General features: G+C 44.1%; 1 protein-coding gene across 1 annotated transcript in view; it reads left to right on the top strand.

The window, feature by feature from the left end:
- Positions 1–16,224, top strand: part of ARHGEF9 (Cdc42 guanine nucleotide exchange factor 9) — a 189,959-nt gene extending 173,735 nt beyond the window's left edge. Inside the window, exons 10-12 of the mRNA XM_072877250.1 lie at positions 3,919–4,162; positions 4,875–4,943; positions 16,043–16,224. Of these exons, the coding sequence (XP_072733351.1) occupies positions 3,919–4,162; positions 4,875–4,943; positions 16,043–16,224 (495 nt within the window). The remainder of the gene's footprint in view (positions 1–3,918; positions 4,163–4,874; positions 4,944–16,042) is intronic.
- Positions 16,225–16,779: the final 555 nt, after the last annotated feature.

Raw genomic sequence — 16,779 nt, 5'->3', positions numbered from 1 at the left:
CCATTTTCACCCTCAGCCACACATCTGCTTTCCTTTATCTTGTGTGTGCTTGTTTGATTGAGCTTACGTGCTCGAAGAAAGGAAAGATAGCCCTGCACTTGACAAAAATGGTGTACAGAGCAACAAGGTTCATTTCTCAACGCTGCTACAGGCTTTCTGTCTGCATCTTGCAGAAGTCACACAAAGCAGCATTGCTTTCATTGCCTGCATGTTCCCTGAATTTTTATTCTCTTGTCCACATGCATAAAAAGCTCCTTAAAAGAGGGGTTTGGCCTTGTTTGCTGCATGTCTCTCATATAGCCCAGATGAATTCCTAAATTTTATTGAAATCAATTACAGTGTAAGCTAAGTGCATTTGCCTATGTTTCACTAAGGAGTTAAGTAATATATGTTATTCTTTAAGAGCTGTAGGAACATATGTGATAAAATATCTACAGATCAAATAATTATTATGTTTCCCATACTATGGGTGTTAAAATTTAGTCAATTAGGAAATAATATCCATTTATTAAGTGTTGGCAAGAAGAGGGGAAGAAAGGAGAAGTAGTAGTAGGAAATGCCTGACCTGTTAAAAATTACATTATCCAGTTACTGTTATTAATCTGCTACGTGGACTGAACTTTCTCGAAAGCAGGTATGTACAAAGTGTCTTCCACGTGCAGACACGTGCTATGCGCTGCGATGTTTATGTGCTCTACCACTCTGTGAAAAATAAAGGGTCTCTTAAAAACTTGGGGTATCGGTGCTGGAGTTTATAGTCAACGAGTGGGGAACGGTCCTTCTTTTGTGGAAGTACGAAGGAAATGCACTGTTGGCACAGGGCAGCGACCTGCACTCGGGTAACGTCAGGCACGGACTTGCTCGGAGCTCTTTACTGTTTGTGTACCTCTTTGAATGGTTTCATCTTCCTCCACGTCAGCCCCTTTCTCTCCTCTGGGCCTCCCCCCACTCCAGGGGCTGATTCTCCACCAGAAGGTTCCTGCCAAGCTGGAGGCTGAAGCTCTGGGGAGGGTGATGGGAGAAAAGATGTTTCATTTCTTTTAGATTCGTTATTGAAGTTTCTTCTCAAAATGAAAGTAAAAGTGGCAGGCAGGAGTTTTGCACTTACTGTCTTTCCCTCTTTCGCCCATGTGCTTACTTAACGCTCAACGACAAAACCGCGGTGTTTCTTCTTCGTGTGTTTTCTACAAACAGTCTCGATAGCTGAGCTTGTTCTTTCCTGCTGTTGCATTCTCACCAACAATAATATTCTTTGGGGCCATTTTTTATTTCCAAAAGCACTTGTATGATTCCATTATCTCCTCATTGCTCCTTCAGTAACTCCTAGGCAACACCGTTGTCTTCACATCCAATACGCAGCAACACCTGCAAAACACGGGAGCCTCTCAAGCGCACTGCAGAAGCCTCGCAGGGGGCAGCGATTGTTCCTGCTGCAGCCGTGGGGTGGAAATGTATGGAGCAGTTCAGTCAGACATGTCCAAGCCCCATGTATTGTCCTCTGGAAGTGGACAGCACAAAGCTGTTAAAACATTCACTTAGCATTAGCTATTAAAAAGAGCTTGTAATGTTTTCTAAATCAAAACTGTAGAGAGAAGAGAGGAAAAAATGTATTTAGTATGTGTAAGAAAAAAGCTAATGCACAGAGCCTTGTATTTTCAGAGCCAGGTGAGAAGGAGGATTGTGATTATTCTTGTAATACCTTTTATGAACAAATCTCTACATAATCATGAATATTGCATAGAAAAGTATGTTTGATCCCACTTCACCCATCTCACTCACGAGGACAGTCTGTTCAGTGTTGTGTTTTGGAAGTTTTCATCAGGAGTGAGTCGGTTCTCCCTGTCTGGGAAGGAGAATAGTTGCTGGTATAGCTAATTTGAGGAGCACATCTTTTTTCCTATGAGATTTGTTATCAAGTTTTTTGAGAATGTGGTGAGGATAAATGCTATTTCTAAGAACTAATCCAAGACTCAAATTTAAACACAGTGCACAGTATTGATTTAATTGAACAAGTTTAGTGTGATGCTTACAGCCTTTTCTCAGCACTTCACTGGGCGCAGAGGGAGAGGAAAGAAGCAATTTTCCAGGTTAGGACAAACCAGGATTTTCTATTGCATACTCGGCCTGAAATATCCTTTTCTTATGTTTCAGAGAGCATCGCTACTCAAAGCCTACATACTAGAGGAAGGTATTTGTACAAGATATTAGTTAATGGATTCCCCCCCCCCCCCCGAGCATTCCAGAGGAAGGAGCCAGGTTTTAAAGACTACGAGCTCTGGACAGTGCCCTGTCTCATGATAGTTAATACTGTCTGGCAGATCCATGAGCAAGTTTGCAAAAAAAATGATGACACACAATTTATTTTCCAAGATTAATGATTTGTTTAAAATAATACCTACTGCTTATCTTTAAAAAAACCTCACTACTAAATCTTATTTGAGTAAATAAATGCTGTACATTGATTTTTTTTTTTTCCTCTTAAATGAATCCTTTGACATAGCATTTATCTTTAGGGCACTCTCAAAAATCAAAAAGTATTTAAGTTAAATTAATTTAATACACTTAAATATTGGCTTTTGAGAGTGGGTAGAGGAAGGAAATCTTGATTGTGTGTTGCTAAATTTGGCTTTTTAATTTTTTAAATATGTATGCCTTGTAACTTGAATCACGTTATGTAGTCATGACTACGTAATTAACATTCTGTTTTCTGATGATCATTTTTTGTTATCTGTTCCTATAAAGGCATAGAGATGTGGGGCCAATGATCCTCTTACACCAGTACAAATCAAGAATAGTTCTAGTAAAGGCAGTACAAAATTCGATGGGCAAAGCCAAAATAAGTATGAAGCGGGTAAGGAAGAAAACAGGAAACAATCTATTTTTTACTACAGTTTATCAGCATCCCCAATTCCATGTCTATGATCGAGCAGTTGACACAAAAGATCTCAAACCACTTTTTTTTTGTGCCACCTCCACCTACCGCTGTCTCCAGCTGCCGTGACCGCGCGCCCTCCGTGGTTTGGCAGGGGGGATCATGGTAGCCGATACACAGCACCGCTGCGCAGGCTGCTGCCGGCACGGAGCAGAAGTTGCGCTGGGCATGTCAAACAGCCACAGAGCTGTGGGTGTTTTCATATGAGTTCTGAAAAATTAATAATGAAGACTATTTTACTTTTCCCTTCCCCATGCAGAGAAATGAGCTGTTGCTGAAAAACAAGGGGCAGGAATAATCAACTTATAAAGAAGAGGATGAACAGGTTTGGTTGTAAAGGTTATAAACATCAAGGAGGGAAAAAGAAAAAATTTAAGCTGGATCAAGAGGTTAAACCAGGGTGTAACGGGACAGAGATAGGTTAGGAGTTCTTTGAACTGCGAATCAAGGTGATTTGCTCGCCAATGAGTTGTGTATGAATGGGAAATGGGTTCCAAGGTGAAGGGGCAGAGACTCATCTCCCCTGCCTCTGAGAATGTGTTTGGAAAACAGAGATGTGCACTACGCACTCTGCACTGCCAAACATGCCCGAGCTGATTTCTCAAGATTTATGCTTCTATGCAGCCTTGTTTGCAGCACAGGAATCCCATCAGGCCAGTGGCCTGTATTTTCCGGTTTCTCGTCCTATGGAACAGAATTTCCCATCATGGAAAATGATGGAAGTATGTTATCTACTCAAAAGCATTTCTCCATGCCTACAAGCAAAATTTTGCAGCATGAGGATTTGTATTTTGGTTTTTTATGCCTATAATCTACCCTATTTGTTTAGCCAGCAACAAATGTATTCGCAGCAGATGAGGCTTGAAGAATCTGACCAGGTTTCACCATTACTTCTTTCTTTTCTTCAGCCCTCCTGTGAATTCCCTGCTGAGTTCAGGCTCTGTAAGTATCTTACAATCAACCTATCTTTTCTTTTCTCTCTGTAGGATCTGATACGAAGAGATATTCTGTATTACAAAGGTCGCATAGACATGGATAAATATGAAGTGGTGGATATAGAAGACGGGAGGGATGATGACTTCAATGTCAGCATGAAGAATGCCTTCAAACTTCATAACAAGGAGACTGAGGAAATGCACTTATTCTTTGCCAAGAAACTGGAGGAGAAGTTACGATGGCTTAGAGCTTTCAGAGAAGAAAGGAAGATGGTAAAAGAAGATGAAAAGATAGGTGAGGAATATGAAATGAATCTGAAAGGAGATTGTTGGTAATGCTTAATTTAGCCCCAACTGTTGGAGAAGCCCACATTTTTTTTGTAGTAGAATTACAGTTCAGCCTTGTTCAAATGTCCTTGGTTGCTCTCATAGTCCTAAATAGGTCTCTTTCCAATTCAGTTACTGTTATTTTTGGCCCTCAATAAACAAATTTTGCCCATAGCTTCAAGCCTGGACCTCTGTGGGTATTGTGAGAGAAGGAAGTCTTTGGCCATCTGACTTCAGAGTCTTCTGGCTGCATCATTTCTGCTCTGGTTAAGCATGTCTTGTGCAGGGTAGGAGCGTAGCGAAGTCAATGACTTATCAGCCATGCCCTTCCCTCAGCATCAGCCCATAAATTGACTGTAACCAACATCAGTTCAGGCTCAGTTTGTGATGCTCAGCTGTAAAGCACTGGGCATATTTATGATACTGTATAAATAATAATGGGTCTAATCTTACTTTTCATACAGCCCCTGCACAAGTGAGATTATAAAGAGGCCTGCCCTTCCAAGGAAGATTCGCTTTTCAGTAAAATACCTGCCCATACACACAGCTCACTGGGTGATGCTTTGCCACCTAGGGCGTTCTGTGTTTGCCAAACAGTGCAGAACATTCCCCCCTCCCCAAAAGAAAAGAGGTTTTGTAAGCAATCTTCTGAATTGTGTTTGCCGTGTTCCCTTTTTCAGGCTTTGAAATTTCTGAAAATCAAAAGCGGCAAGCGGCAATGACAGTAAAGAAAGTCAGTAAGCAAAAAGGTAACCGGCAACATGCACTGTGCCTGGTGATGTGAGGGTGGAGCGGGCTGGGCTGAATCCTGCTGGGTTAGGATCCAGCGTCCCCCTTGAATTTCCCCCTCCCCTTTCTCTTTTTTTATAAAATACCGTTTGTGCTTTGTATCCTTTCTTAATGTATCTGTGGGCCAAATTAATCTCTGGTCTAATGTGGTTGAAGCCAGTGGAATTTCACCAGAGATGAATTTGATCTCGTGTCTCCAGTCTGATGTCCAGAAGCTGTCCCTGGGGGCAGAAATCTCTCTCAGTTGTTTATCTCAGGCTGAAATGGCAGTGAGTGCGGAGATGTTTAGGGGTTCTGCTAATTCCCAAAGTCTCCCGTTAGCAAAGAAAGAAAGAAAGATGGCTAAAATACTGGAGATGGTGAGGGATCTACCTCTTTCCTGCTTTTGGAAAGGGGACACCCGTGTTTCCTGGGGCTACCTATAACTTTTTAAGGACAGCACAGTAGCATCAGCTCTAGGAAATAAAGTATCTTAGTAAAGACATTATATCTCCCTAATGTCAGATTCATTTCCCCATCCAGGCAGGCTACAGCCAACTAATAAATGCCATGATAGATATTAAACAGAGTCTCAACTGGTGAAACAGCCAGCGTTAATTATCTCTCTCGCAATAACTCTTGCAGCTACAGGTTTTGAAATAGTAAATATGGAGGGAAAGTCAGAAAGGTCATTTTTCAAGTTTTCCAAAGCTTCACAAAGTCATAGACATATCGATTCGTTACCAAAGTACCGTGGCACAAGTAGGCCTATAAATGGGTTTTGAGAGAACTCATCACTTCTTGGCTATAGTCAGTTCCAGGCAGATTTGTCCCCGCTCTGTACAGGCATTGGGTTGTTTTTTGCAAAAGTTGAAGGAACTCTTTGCTTTCTGCCTCACCTGTTTGTTGTCTACTGGCTTTGCTGGTCCAGTAGTGGTTCGCTAGGCCAACTGTAAACTCCTTGGTTTGCTGTGTCTCTCCATTGTCATTAGTCTTCTCCTCTCTACTAACTTCCTATGTTGTCTTCTGAGATGTTCTCTAAAAACTCTCCTGGCCAGATTTTCTAAGCTCAAAGTGTGCACACACCCGAAAACGGGCCCAGGGAACGCAGTAGCAGACACTGTCACGAGCTCGGTTTTGCAGATTCACCCCTCACCACTTGCATGCTTGTCCCTCAGCACAGAAGCAACCACGGAGATTATGGCAACTGGAAAATTAGAGAAACTGTCTTGCATGATGGCCACAACAAAAACAGTTTTAATTATTATTTGCTGTTCAATTAATTATATTACTAATTAAGGTATTAATTGATAATTGTACTGTTCAGTCATTAAGTGACACAGTTCAAAGGTGCCTGAGCATGCCTGCCAGTATTCCCACTTAAATCACTGGACTTGCATCCTGACAAATGTAATATGCCTAACCACACTTATTTCTTACACAGCGATTGCTCTCTTGTTTTCTCTCTTTCTCTTTCTCTCTCTTTCTCTCTGAGATGAAAAAGGAGGGGCTATTATCTTAGACTTCTGTGGCTATAAAATTAATTAGCTCCTAAAACACCAGTCAGCATTTCTTTTATGAAGAATGAGCTGATGCTATAACACTGGCAGTTCTTTTTATGAGATTAAGTCCTCAAGTCAGACAGAAATTCAGCCAGACCCCAAGCATCAAGTTAAGCGAAGCCTGGTTGTTTTACTTAAGACATGAAATCTGAAAAACAACAAATAGGGTCATTAAATTAGTAGCTCTGTTTCTTTTGTCCTACATTGTGGTAATCATAGCCCAGTCTCAGATTAATTAGATTAGGTACCGGCATTGAACATTTTGCTGAAAACTCTTAGTTTTCTTACTCTGTGGTTTGTCCTTTGCCCATGACCCAAAGAGAGGCACGAGGCTGCCGGAGCAGGGAGCTGGTGGCATTGCTCAGAAGAGGGAGGTAGGAGGAAATTCCTGAGAGCTGGCTTTTAGTGAATGATTTTTTGAATCTTGCCATATGTATTTTATATATATTGCCAAGAATTTTTTTGCCAAAGACCTTGGCGGGCACTTGGGGCTGTGTTGCTGAGGCTGAGGTGCAGCTCCTGGGGCTAGGAACAGGCAGACGGGTGTGCCTATGCCAGGAGGTTGCTGCCTGCAGGCACCGTGTGCTGCCTTTGCCCTGCCCGCACAGCCTGCCGCAGCACGACAGTAGCATTGGAAGGGGCTTTACGTTGGTTTTGGAGCAGCAGTTATACCTGGAAAGCAGTGAAGCCCTTTAGGAGTAGGAATGCTTCCACTGCATTCAATGGAACTATTTATTCATTTAAACTTACGGACTTTGCAGGACAGGTCTCAGTGGCTACAGCAGGGCTTGACGGCTCAACAGCTCGACCTGACGTGCCGAGAGCCCTGCTCCCATGTCGGTGGAAGCCTATTACAGACTTGTTTCTAGATTATCTCAGTTGTTCCCTCCACCTCTTAAATGGGAAACCACGGTAATTTCCCTGTCACAGAATACTTAAGGAAGAGTGAAAAGCCGTGAAGGAGGTGAAATGGAAAATGCAATCAACTTTGTTAGAGGTGAAGCAGAAAAACATTTTTCAAATAGTATAAACTGCCGCTTATTTCATGCACTGTTGTACCACACCTCCCAGAAGTATTACTCTGGAGCCGGCTGGTGTGCATATGAAAAGGAAGCATTTAAACTACTGCTCACCGCAGCGGGCAAGGGAGAGATGCTGACAGATCAGCTGATAGTAGCAAAAGAAACCTTAAAACTCTGCTTTTTAAACAAATGGAAACTTTATCCAGGTGATTAAGAGAGAACACGACTGTCGGTGTTTTGAGAAGTTTTTGATCCCGAAATGAGGACCCTCTGTGGGCCACCAGTCAGCCCCCTCTGGAAGCAACCCCCTCCTAACGCTCAAGTCTGCACAGAAATGCGTGCACGCGTGCAGTGCCAGGCTTCCTTTCAAATCGATTTAATGATGCGCAAGGTCAGATTTCAGCAATATACTAGCATTTGCACTACTTATTGGATTGGGCAAAATGTAATGATATTAGACCAGGTGCCTTAAGACAGCATTAAACCAAATTTTGGCCTTCTTTAAGTCCATTAGACAGAAAGTAAATGGGTAGTGTTGGCTCTGAACCTTACCAGCAGATAGAGAAAAGGGCTGTTTGTTGGATTTTTTTTCTTTTTGCATTGATTGTTCAAGATTTTGCCTCTCGGTTACTGCCCTTTAGCCTCGTTCAATGTCAGTGTGGTAACTGGGAATAGAATTCAGTGTGGTGTCTCCTAGAAACAGTAAAGTAACAGAGAAATGTATTTGTCTTGACTTACAAAAACAACAAAAAACCCCACAACCCTTTTTAAGCTGCAGCCTATCAAGTGTGCAACTTTTCTGCACATAAGTCCAGGTACCACTGAGGACCTTTGCTGCACTGACACTGCAACATTAAGATAGCATCGAGTCGTGCTTCCAAAATTGTGCTCGTTATTGACTAAAGCACTGGAAACAAGTCTAAAGTTCCCTTGAAAATGGAGCCCTTGTGGATCTCCAGTCCGTCCTTAATGTGGACACAGGATTATCCAGGGTACTTTTTCCATGTCTAAGTGTCTGAGAACAGGAGGCTCCTTTAGTGCCTCTATCCATCAAGGGCTTCTGTTCTGCTGGCCGCTTTTAATCTCCCCTCCAATGATTAGTGTTTGCAGCTTTCAGAAACATTCAGTTACTTTTCTGATCCCCGGCTTTGTCCACATCCGTTCCCATGCAGGACAGCGTGTACATGTAAGGGATTTTTGCTCCTGTTCCTAGAAGCTGTCAGCCAGGGGTGTCGGGGATTAGAGGTTCCAGTGCCCAGGAAGGAGACCCCATTCTTAAAGCACCATTTCCCACTAATGTTTCCATTTGGAAAATTTAATGTCTGTTCAAATTTAAAGAAGTTACCTTAGTGCTAGCTGGGAGGGTTTCCCACCCCAGAAGAGCTCTTCAGACCCATGCTATGAGCCAGCTCCTTCGTGCCCTTCTCTCTGTCCTGTGTATTCTCCTCTGCACTGTGCTACAGCTTCACCAAAGCAGATGCCCTCAGCCCAGACAAGTCTTTAGCCTGGTGGTCTCGGACTTGCGGAAGGAGGGAAACATATATTCAATCACCATCACCCCTAATCCTGAGCTTAGAAGGATGCTGTCATTAAATCTGGCCATAAATACTCAGCTACGCAAACCCAGCAGCGATTAAATCATCAGCCAGCATGAACTGCTTTGGCCTGCAGTAAAACACCCTCTGAGTCACTGAATTTTCCTGCTAATTTCTTCCTTTCTGATCACTTGAGCTCATGGCAAACTATGTCATAAAAACCCTGACCCAAACACCCAACAGCTTTTCTCTGACTTCTCACACTTCTGCACTTCAAGCTCTTCCCCCAGCAAGTCTGCATAGCAAAACAAGATGACTGCATGTTAGCATACTTGTGCTGGCTTCATCCAGCTGGTGAGGACAGGTCTTACCAGGTAACAGAGTCTGTAGGTACCTCCTGTGGTTCTCCTGAGTGTTGAAGCCTATTTTATTGCATCTTCGTTGCTAACAAGATTGACGTGGCCCTGACATGTTTCCCCATCCTATTCACACATGTAGGCATAGCCTCGGGGGGATTGAAAGAGACTGGGCAACACGTACAGTAACCACTTGAAAACAAAGAGGGGCATTTGCATTTTCAGATAATCAGGGTCACTTCTCTTTTTTCGCAGAGCTTCCCACAGCGTAGGTGAAAGAATGGAGCTAATCATGTTCTTGGTGGTATTTCCCCACAGATTCAGAGAAATCACAGAGCTTATCCCATTGCTTATAAAATACAGACCCTACCTGAAACCTCCAAACGCAGGCATTATGCAGTGCCCGTCTGTGGCTCGTCCAAGCACTTCGTGCTTTGTCTCATTGATGATAGTAAAGATAGATGGTTTCCCACTCAAGGCATTAGCAACCCAGCTGGAGTCAGTAGTATCATCTGAGATCCAGTCAGATATACAAGCGAAGGCAAATCATGAAGAAATTCTTGGCTGGGAGACCTCTCAGGATGGTACCGGTGACTCGGCATGCTTCAGAGCAAATTCTCCAGGGGAGTTTTCTGGTGAGACGTGAAATGGGCCTCTTGGGTTTTCCACTGGCCCTCGTTTGAAGAGCCAAGATGTTGACATCAATGTCAAGTTGGGATTCCAACTGAAATAAGTTTGTCAGCGCAGACACTCCTGCACTTCCAGCTTGGTGAGGTATTTTAGGTAAGGGGCCGTGTTGCTACCCAGAAGAGGCTGTATTTCAGGGCAGTGATGGATGAAGTGATCTCTTCCTATCAATGAAACGGACAGAGTGATCTTTGCTATCAGTGTACAGAATGCTGGAGGAGAGGGAGACTATATAAATACAAGATGGGATAAATTAGTTTTCACCTGGCTTTGATTGATAAAGCCCTAGTATCATTTATTCCATCTTGCCTCGCTTAGCTTTTGCTTATCACATGAGGAATCATTATCTTAATGTCTAGTCTAATGACATCAGGTTGCAGTAACAGACTTGATAAATAGACTCAGGAAGGTCAAGTGACCTCGGTATTTGTAGATACCGTGGTTGGCTGTGGAATAGCCAGGATACAAGATTACTGTTTTCCTGTGTTGCATTTCTCAAGCTGCAGTCAGCCCTTTTCCCTCCCTCTTCCTCCCAAACAGAGAAGTTAGGCTAGTGGTTAGAAAAGGGAGCTAAGGCATGTTCTCCTCACCGGTACCATCCCTGGTAATATCTACCTCTGCCAGGCCGTTGAGTAAAATCCCCGGCTGTGTAAAGAGCCGTGGCTAATGCACCACTTAAATTCCTCTTGAGCTGGGCGAGTATGACAAAATTTGAGTCGGGTAGTTTAGCATGGACGTGTGAACCAATGAAGTCCGCAGCTGCTCAGGACTGCCTTCGGAGGCAGACGTTTCCTGTTCACAGCTGCCATCCACACCTCTTGCTGTAAAAACTAGGTCTGCTTCAGGGAGCAGAACTAATATCAGACAGAGCGTAGTTTGCTAACTCTAAATGTAACAGCAACCAAGTGAATAGTGGTGAAGTGCTTTGAGATCCTCTGTTGAAATGTGCTGAAGAAGGGCAAAGGGCTGTACCCGTTCAGCCATAACTGCTTATTTCTTTAACTTAATTATGTCGCTATTGCAGGAGTAATGAACCGTACAACAACTAGTGTTCTTGAGGTATGTTCCTGGCTACCCCATGTGGTGTATGGGTTACAATATTCAGGAGGAAACTGAATTTCTGGGATTTTTGAGCGTGGCTCCTGAAAGATGCAAGTTGGCTCAGCTGCTGTTGAGATCAGAGGGAGATGAAAGGCTCCTTGGCGCAGCACTGCTTCCTTCCCTACCAGCAGCCTCTGCTCGGCCAGTAGAGAAAGCAGGTGTTGATACTGTATTGTCTCCCACTCAACTCTGGCTAATGAACAGCATGGTATCTAGACAGCTAGGTAGAAGAAAAGGCTATGAAATAGCTCCTGATCAAAGTATAAGCTAAATTCTTAAAGGTCGAGGATAGAGTAAACGGCTTGTAAGGCAAGTTTCCATGGTTATGTATAGGCAAATCTGAGTGTATTCTGTGTATGTGTTGTATTAACTCTGGAAAGGTGCAGTGTTAATGTAGCTGTCCTGCTATATTATAGCTGGGTCCGTCTGCACGTGTCCATGTGGATTGCCTGCGAGTTAATAGCATGCTCCTAAATCTTCAAGTGCTACTGAAGTCGTGTTGTAACCTCAAATAGAAGAGACACTTTGAAAAAAAAAGAGCTAGAAGGGGAAGAGACAGTTTTAAATCTTTTTAATTGTTTTTTTCTAAGCTGAGAAATCCGAAAGATTTCAAGTGACGTTGCCTAGTACTAAAAAAAGACATGATTTCAACTGACAGCGCAGCATCTCTCTTTACCAGTTTTGTCTAGCCAAATTACAAACCCTGGAGTTTTCTTTTTCTCATTCTGAACAGATTTCCACAACCCCCACCCTGCCGAACGATCTTGCTATGCAGCTGCAGCCTTTATATTCTGCTACAGTGCAGAATTATGCATGAACCAGCAGAAGGAGCTCCAAGTCTGGTCATTGGTGTATAGCTGCTTTCTTACGCCTTGGAAAGGCAGCGCAGCAGCTGTGTCTAAAAATCATTACTTATCTATCGATTCTTTCCCTTTGCACTTTGAATTCTGCTCGCCAAGCAGCCCAAAATTGCATTGGAAAAGAGCTTTGCTCATTTCTTTCTGTTGAATTGCGGTGGAGTTATGGCTTTGCATATAAAAAAAAATCCCTCAAGAGACAATTTTGCACAACGGCCCCGAGTTCTGATGAGGGAGCAAACCACTTCAGAGCAGAATAGAAAAATACCAACCTGTCATACTTTTTCCCAGAATTGCTCTTTCTCAGGATATGAAGATGTGCAGATTAGGTGAATCTCCCTCCCTTCCCTCCCCAATTCCTGTGTTCCACCTTGTCAAGAACATGGGTATGTCCAAAAAAAATGCCATTCTTGGGGCACCTCAAGCTACTGCAAAGTGCTGTATCACAGTTTCACAAGAAAATGTATTCTGATGGAATTATCAGCCTGACTTGCCAGAGTACAAATGTTTTTATTTGCATGCCCACAAACACACGGTAATTATGCATGCCATTGAGATCCGCAGTCTTGATCATTCAGGCCATGGAGGCCATTTGATAAATATGATAAATATGCAAACCTTCGGCTGCTTATTCACGTAGAACCAGCCAGGAGCTTTTGACATTCATCCAGCTTAGATGTTAATGCCAATAGCCTAGATCCTCGAGCAGGGCCACACAAACAACTTTGAGAATATGGGTCTGAGCTTCTTTACTGAGGGAAGTGGCAGTGTGTGCATGGGTGTGTTTCAAGCAAGGATAGACATTTTTCAGGAGTTTAGACCAAAAAGGCTATTTTGGGAAAGAACTGAATGAGGTTCGCTAGTGATCTGGCCAGGGGAGTCTGCCTTTTTCTCTTTTGGAGAAGACAGACTATGGATTACATTCTTTGCAGTGTAACTCCATCAGTGTCAGTGGACTTCAGCCAGACTGTCCGTTCTCTACTTCTCCAGCCTTCCAAGCGCATAACATTTTGCTGATCCTGGAGATTCCTTAGCATTTCTGCATCATTATTAAAATACATTAGTTCACCCTCCCCAAAATTGGTTTAGAGGCAATAAAGAGCTCAGCCCAGCTCAGCATGGAGACTGGATGCATCACAAGGCTGACTGCTACTCTGCAGCCACAGGATGCGAAAGACATTGGGCCATGTCATTAAAGCAATATGGTTTTAAGGTCTTCCAAAGCTAGAAACAATTGCTGTATGTCCCTTGGTAGCAGCTTTAGATTCACAGCTCTTTTGTGTTGTAGAACATTAGTTAGTAATCTTGGCGGCACAAGGCCTATTTGCCTTTGAAGTAATTCCTGGTCCTTTGGGCCAGTCGAAGATCCAAACCACTTACCAGACAGAAGAAGATACATTTCCCAACTGTAGCCATGTAAGGGACCTGTACCAGATCCTAACCTTACCAGAGATCCTAAAATTCCTCACCAGTCTCTCTTGGGAAAAGCGGCCAAGGCACTAAAGGCTGGTGGCCTCCAGGAGAGTGTCTGCACTCCTGTATGGGTTTGGGGCTAGAGTTTGCCCTCCAGAGCAGACTCTGCAGTTGGTTACACTGCCCACACGTTGACCTGCCTTCCAACAAGGCAACTCAGAGCAGGACAGCAGAAGAAGGGATGGAGGAGGGAGGGCAGGATGAGCTCGAGCCCATGCTCTACCCTTATGGGACGTCATTGGCTTAAGTCACATAGTGTGGTAACTTCAAATTGACGGTCGGGGCCTGCCAACAAGGATGGTACAGAAGTTGTCCCAGGTATCCTAGAACTGACCCTGTTCTGGGTTTGACCCCAGGACAGCAAGGGCTCTGGGGCTGCACTCTGCTCTGCAGGCTTTCTGTGGGAGAGAGGGGCTTGGGAAAGACAGAGTAGAAAACTTGTTGATGAGTAACCCTATTCCAGCATGCAGACACAAATGCAGAACATCTCCAGGTTGTTCTTTTCAAATAAGTTTGAAATATTAACTGTGATGAATTTGTTAAAGGTTAATAAGTATGAATCACGGAGCGTTTTTTGTCCACCGTAAGGAAAGGTCTTGGTTACTCCCTACAGTGGACAGAGAGCTGCATGCTTTGATGGTATTTGCTGTAAAGAAGGAGAAATCAGTTAGGCACAGTCAAGATGATATCTCCATTCGGTCTGAACCTTTTGAGGATTTTAACAACCCTTGATTGGTAAATTCTATAGCAAGGGGAAGTGAATTAATTCTCTTTCCTAAAGCCATACTAAAGCCTTAGCTTTGTATCTAAAAGAGGTCCTGAATTATAATGCAGCAGCATATAAAAGTTGTCTGATGAGCTCCGTGAGTGCACTTTGTGAGGCTTTTTCCTTTGTCTGTAAGTACCCGACTGTGTGCAGCCTTCCTGTGCCCGGGCCGGCCAGCGCTGGTCCCACAAAGCATGTGTTTGTGTGTGGGTAGGAACCGCTAACTGAATGCAAAGAGTCGCATTTCTTTTACACACGTTGCTGTGGTACCTGGGTGCTAATCACCGTATTTTGCCTTCTCTAGCACCTTCCCAGCCGAGGATCTCAAAGTGTTTTACAAACATTAATTAATTTAGCTTCACAACCCTCGTGTGAGGTAGGTGGGTGATGCCATCCCGCTTTCCAGATGAGGACACTGATCTACTTGGGTAGAGTCGCCTCGCTCCTGCGGTTAAAACCAGGGGAGGCAATGGCCTCGAGATGGCCCTTGCGAAGCCTGCCACCCGTCATGCGGCCGGGGCTGCCCTCCCCGCAGAAGGAAGAGCAGTTCTGCATGCAGCAGAGGGGATCCAGAGATGGCCAGAGCTTACAGCAACCTGCTTCAGAGCCCTGCTCCTCCCTCCTTCCTGCCCTTCTCTGGAGTTGTGGTTTCCAGCCGATCACGCTACCCTCAGGCTGAAGGAGGGATTATCCCTCATCAGTGGCGTTGCGGGGAAGGAAATACAGAAGTAGCTATTGTACTGTTCCCTGTAGTCTACACTTTGGCGGTGACATGCCTCCCTTCTGTTCCACTTCCATTCGCCCAGAGCCGCCCTTTCTACACCATCCTTTACAACGGGTTGCGTAGGTCCCAGCTTGCTGAAGCCCCCCCTTTCCGTGGCAAAGCTGTAAGGGCAGCATCCCCTCACTCCGTTCCTGCACAGGAGCTGTGATTCACGTATGTGGGAATTATGCACCTAGAACCTGAAAGTGTAGCCTTGCCAGTCCATCCATTGCTACCAGTTTGGATTGAGCAGAATCAGCCTTTTCTGCTTTGCGTGCAGCTGTGTTTGGCTGAAACCAGACTGGTACATTTAAAACGAACCCTATGGAAAAGTCCTACAAACTTTCCTAAAGAACATAATGAGTTGCCCTTTGTACAGGCAGAATAGCGCTGAAGCGGCGCGGGTCCCTGCAGCGAGCGCTTCTTCCAGAGCAGCTCTGCTCCGTTCTGGCGCAGGAACCGGTGCCGAGTGGTCCTCGGGGTTGCGCTGCTCGGGGCTGGTCACCGGGGCATGTTGGGGCAAAACCGCTTTCCAAGCATAGCTGGGAGGGAGGGTGAAAACGAGCTTGGAAACAGCAAGCGTTAAATTTGCGAGCGGGTTGGATGATGTGGTTGTCTGCCTTTGTCTGACCAGATTGATACTGCACATGGCCTGGCCACGTTTGTGCCTCGTTAGGTCACACAGGACTTTTCCATGAGGGCAGGCAAAACTCTGCCAATACAAAAGTAATGGATCTTTTCCAAATCTTCAACTCGTGGTCTAGTGTAGGTAGCCTCTGAGCTGAGAGTTTAGGCAGCTGCTGCATTCCTCCGTAGATTTGCCGTCTCTAGCACGTCTCCCTGTTGTTTGGGACCCTGGTTATTAAGTGATAAGAAGCGATAGCATGACGAAGAAAGACTATTGACCCAATTGCACTTTGACTGATCTGTTTCTTTTTCCCCCCAATCATCGATGCAGGTGTGAGCTACTCCAAGTCGGTTCCTCCAGCCTACCCACCACCCCAGGATCCATTAAATCAGGGACAATACATGGTGACAGATGGCATATCCCAGTCCCAGGTCTTCGAGTTCACCGAACCCAGACGCAGCCAGGCACCATTCTGGCAAAACTTCAGCAGGTTAACACCATTCAAAAAATAATACCTAGAGAGATGGAGAATTTTAACTTAAAAGAACTAAAATTTAAAAATAAAAATAAATAAAATTATATTTATAGATGGACCTTTTTTCGGAGAAGCACTGTTGCAACTAAATATATATACATATATATATATACACACATTTTAAAAATAATAATATATACATATATGTATATATATAGAAGGACCAAAAACTTTTTTTGTTGTTTTTGGGAAGCAATCTGCTACTAGATACTAGGAAGCACCAATGACTTCTAACCATGTGACCTATTTTATTTTATTCCATTGGTCGGACATCCTTTTTTTTTTTCTTTTCTTCTTCATTTTCATTCAAGTCGTCATTGGCATCCCGAATGCTTTCTCGCTTGTGTGAATTCGTCATCGAAGTTCCTCATGGACTACATTGGTGTATATTTTATTTGATTTTATTTATGGGGGGGGTTGTTTGTTTTTTGGAGTGCCGGGAGATCTCTGCTCCCTCCCCCTCCCTCTCCGTCCCTTCCTTGGCTGTCCCCGGAGTTATCATTTCAATGAGGAGCATCGACGCTTTCCCCGT

This window comes from Ciconia boyciana, chromosome 12 (genome assembly GCF_034638445.1).
Source record: "Ciconia boyciana chromosome 12, ASM3463844v1, whole genome shotgun sequence".
NCBI classification, from domain to species: domain Eukaryota; kingdom Metazoa; phylum Chordata; class Aves; order Ciconiiformes; family Ciconiidae; genus Ciconia; species Ciconia boyciana.
Note: the sequence above shows the minus strand (reverse complement) of the source record. Positions and strands in the feature narration are given on the sequence as shown.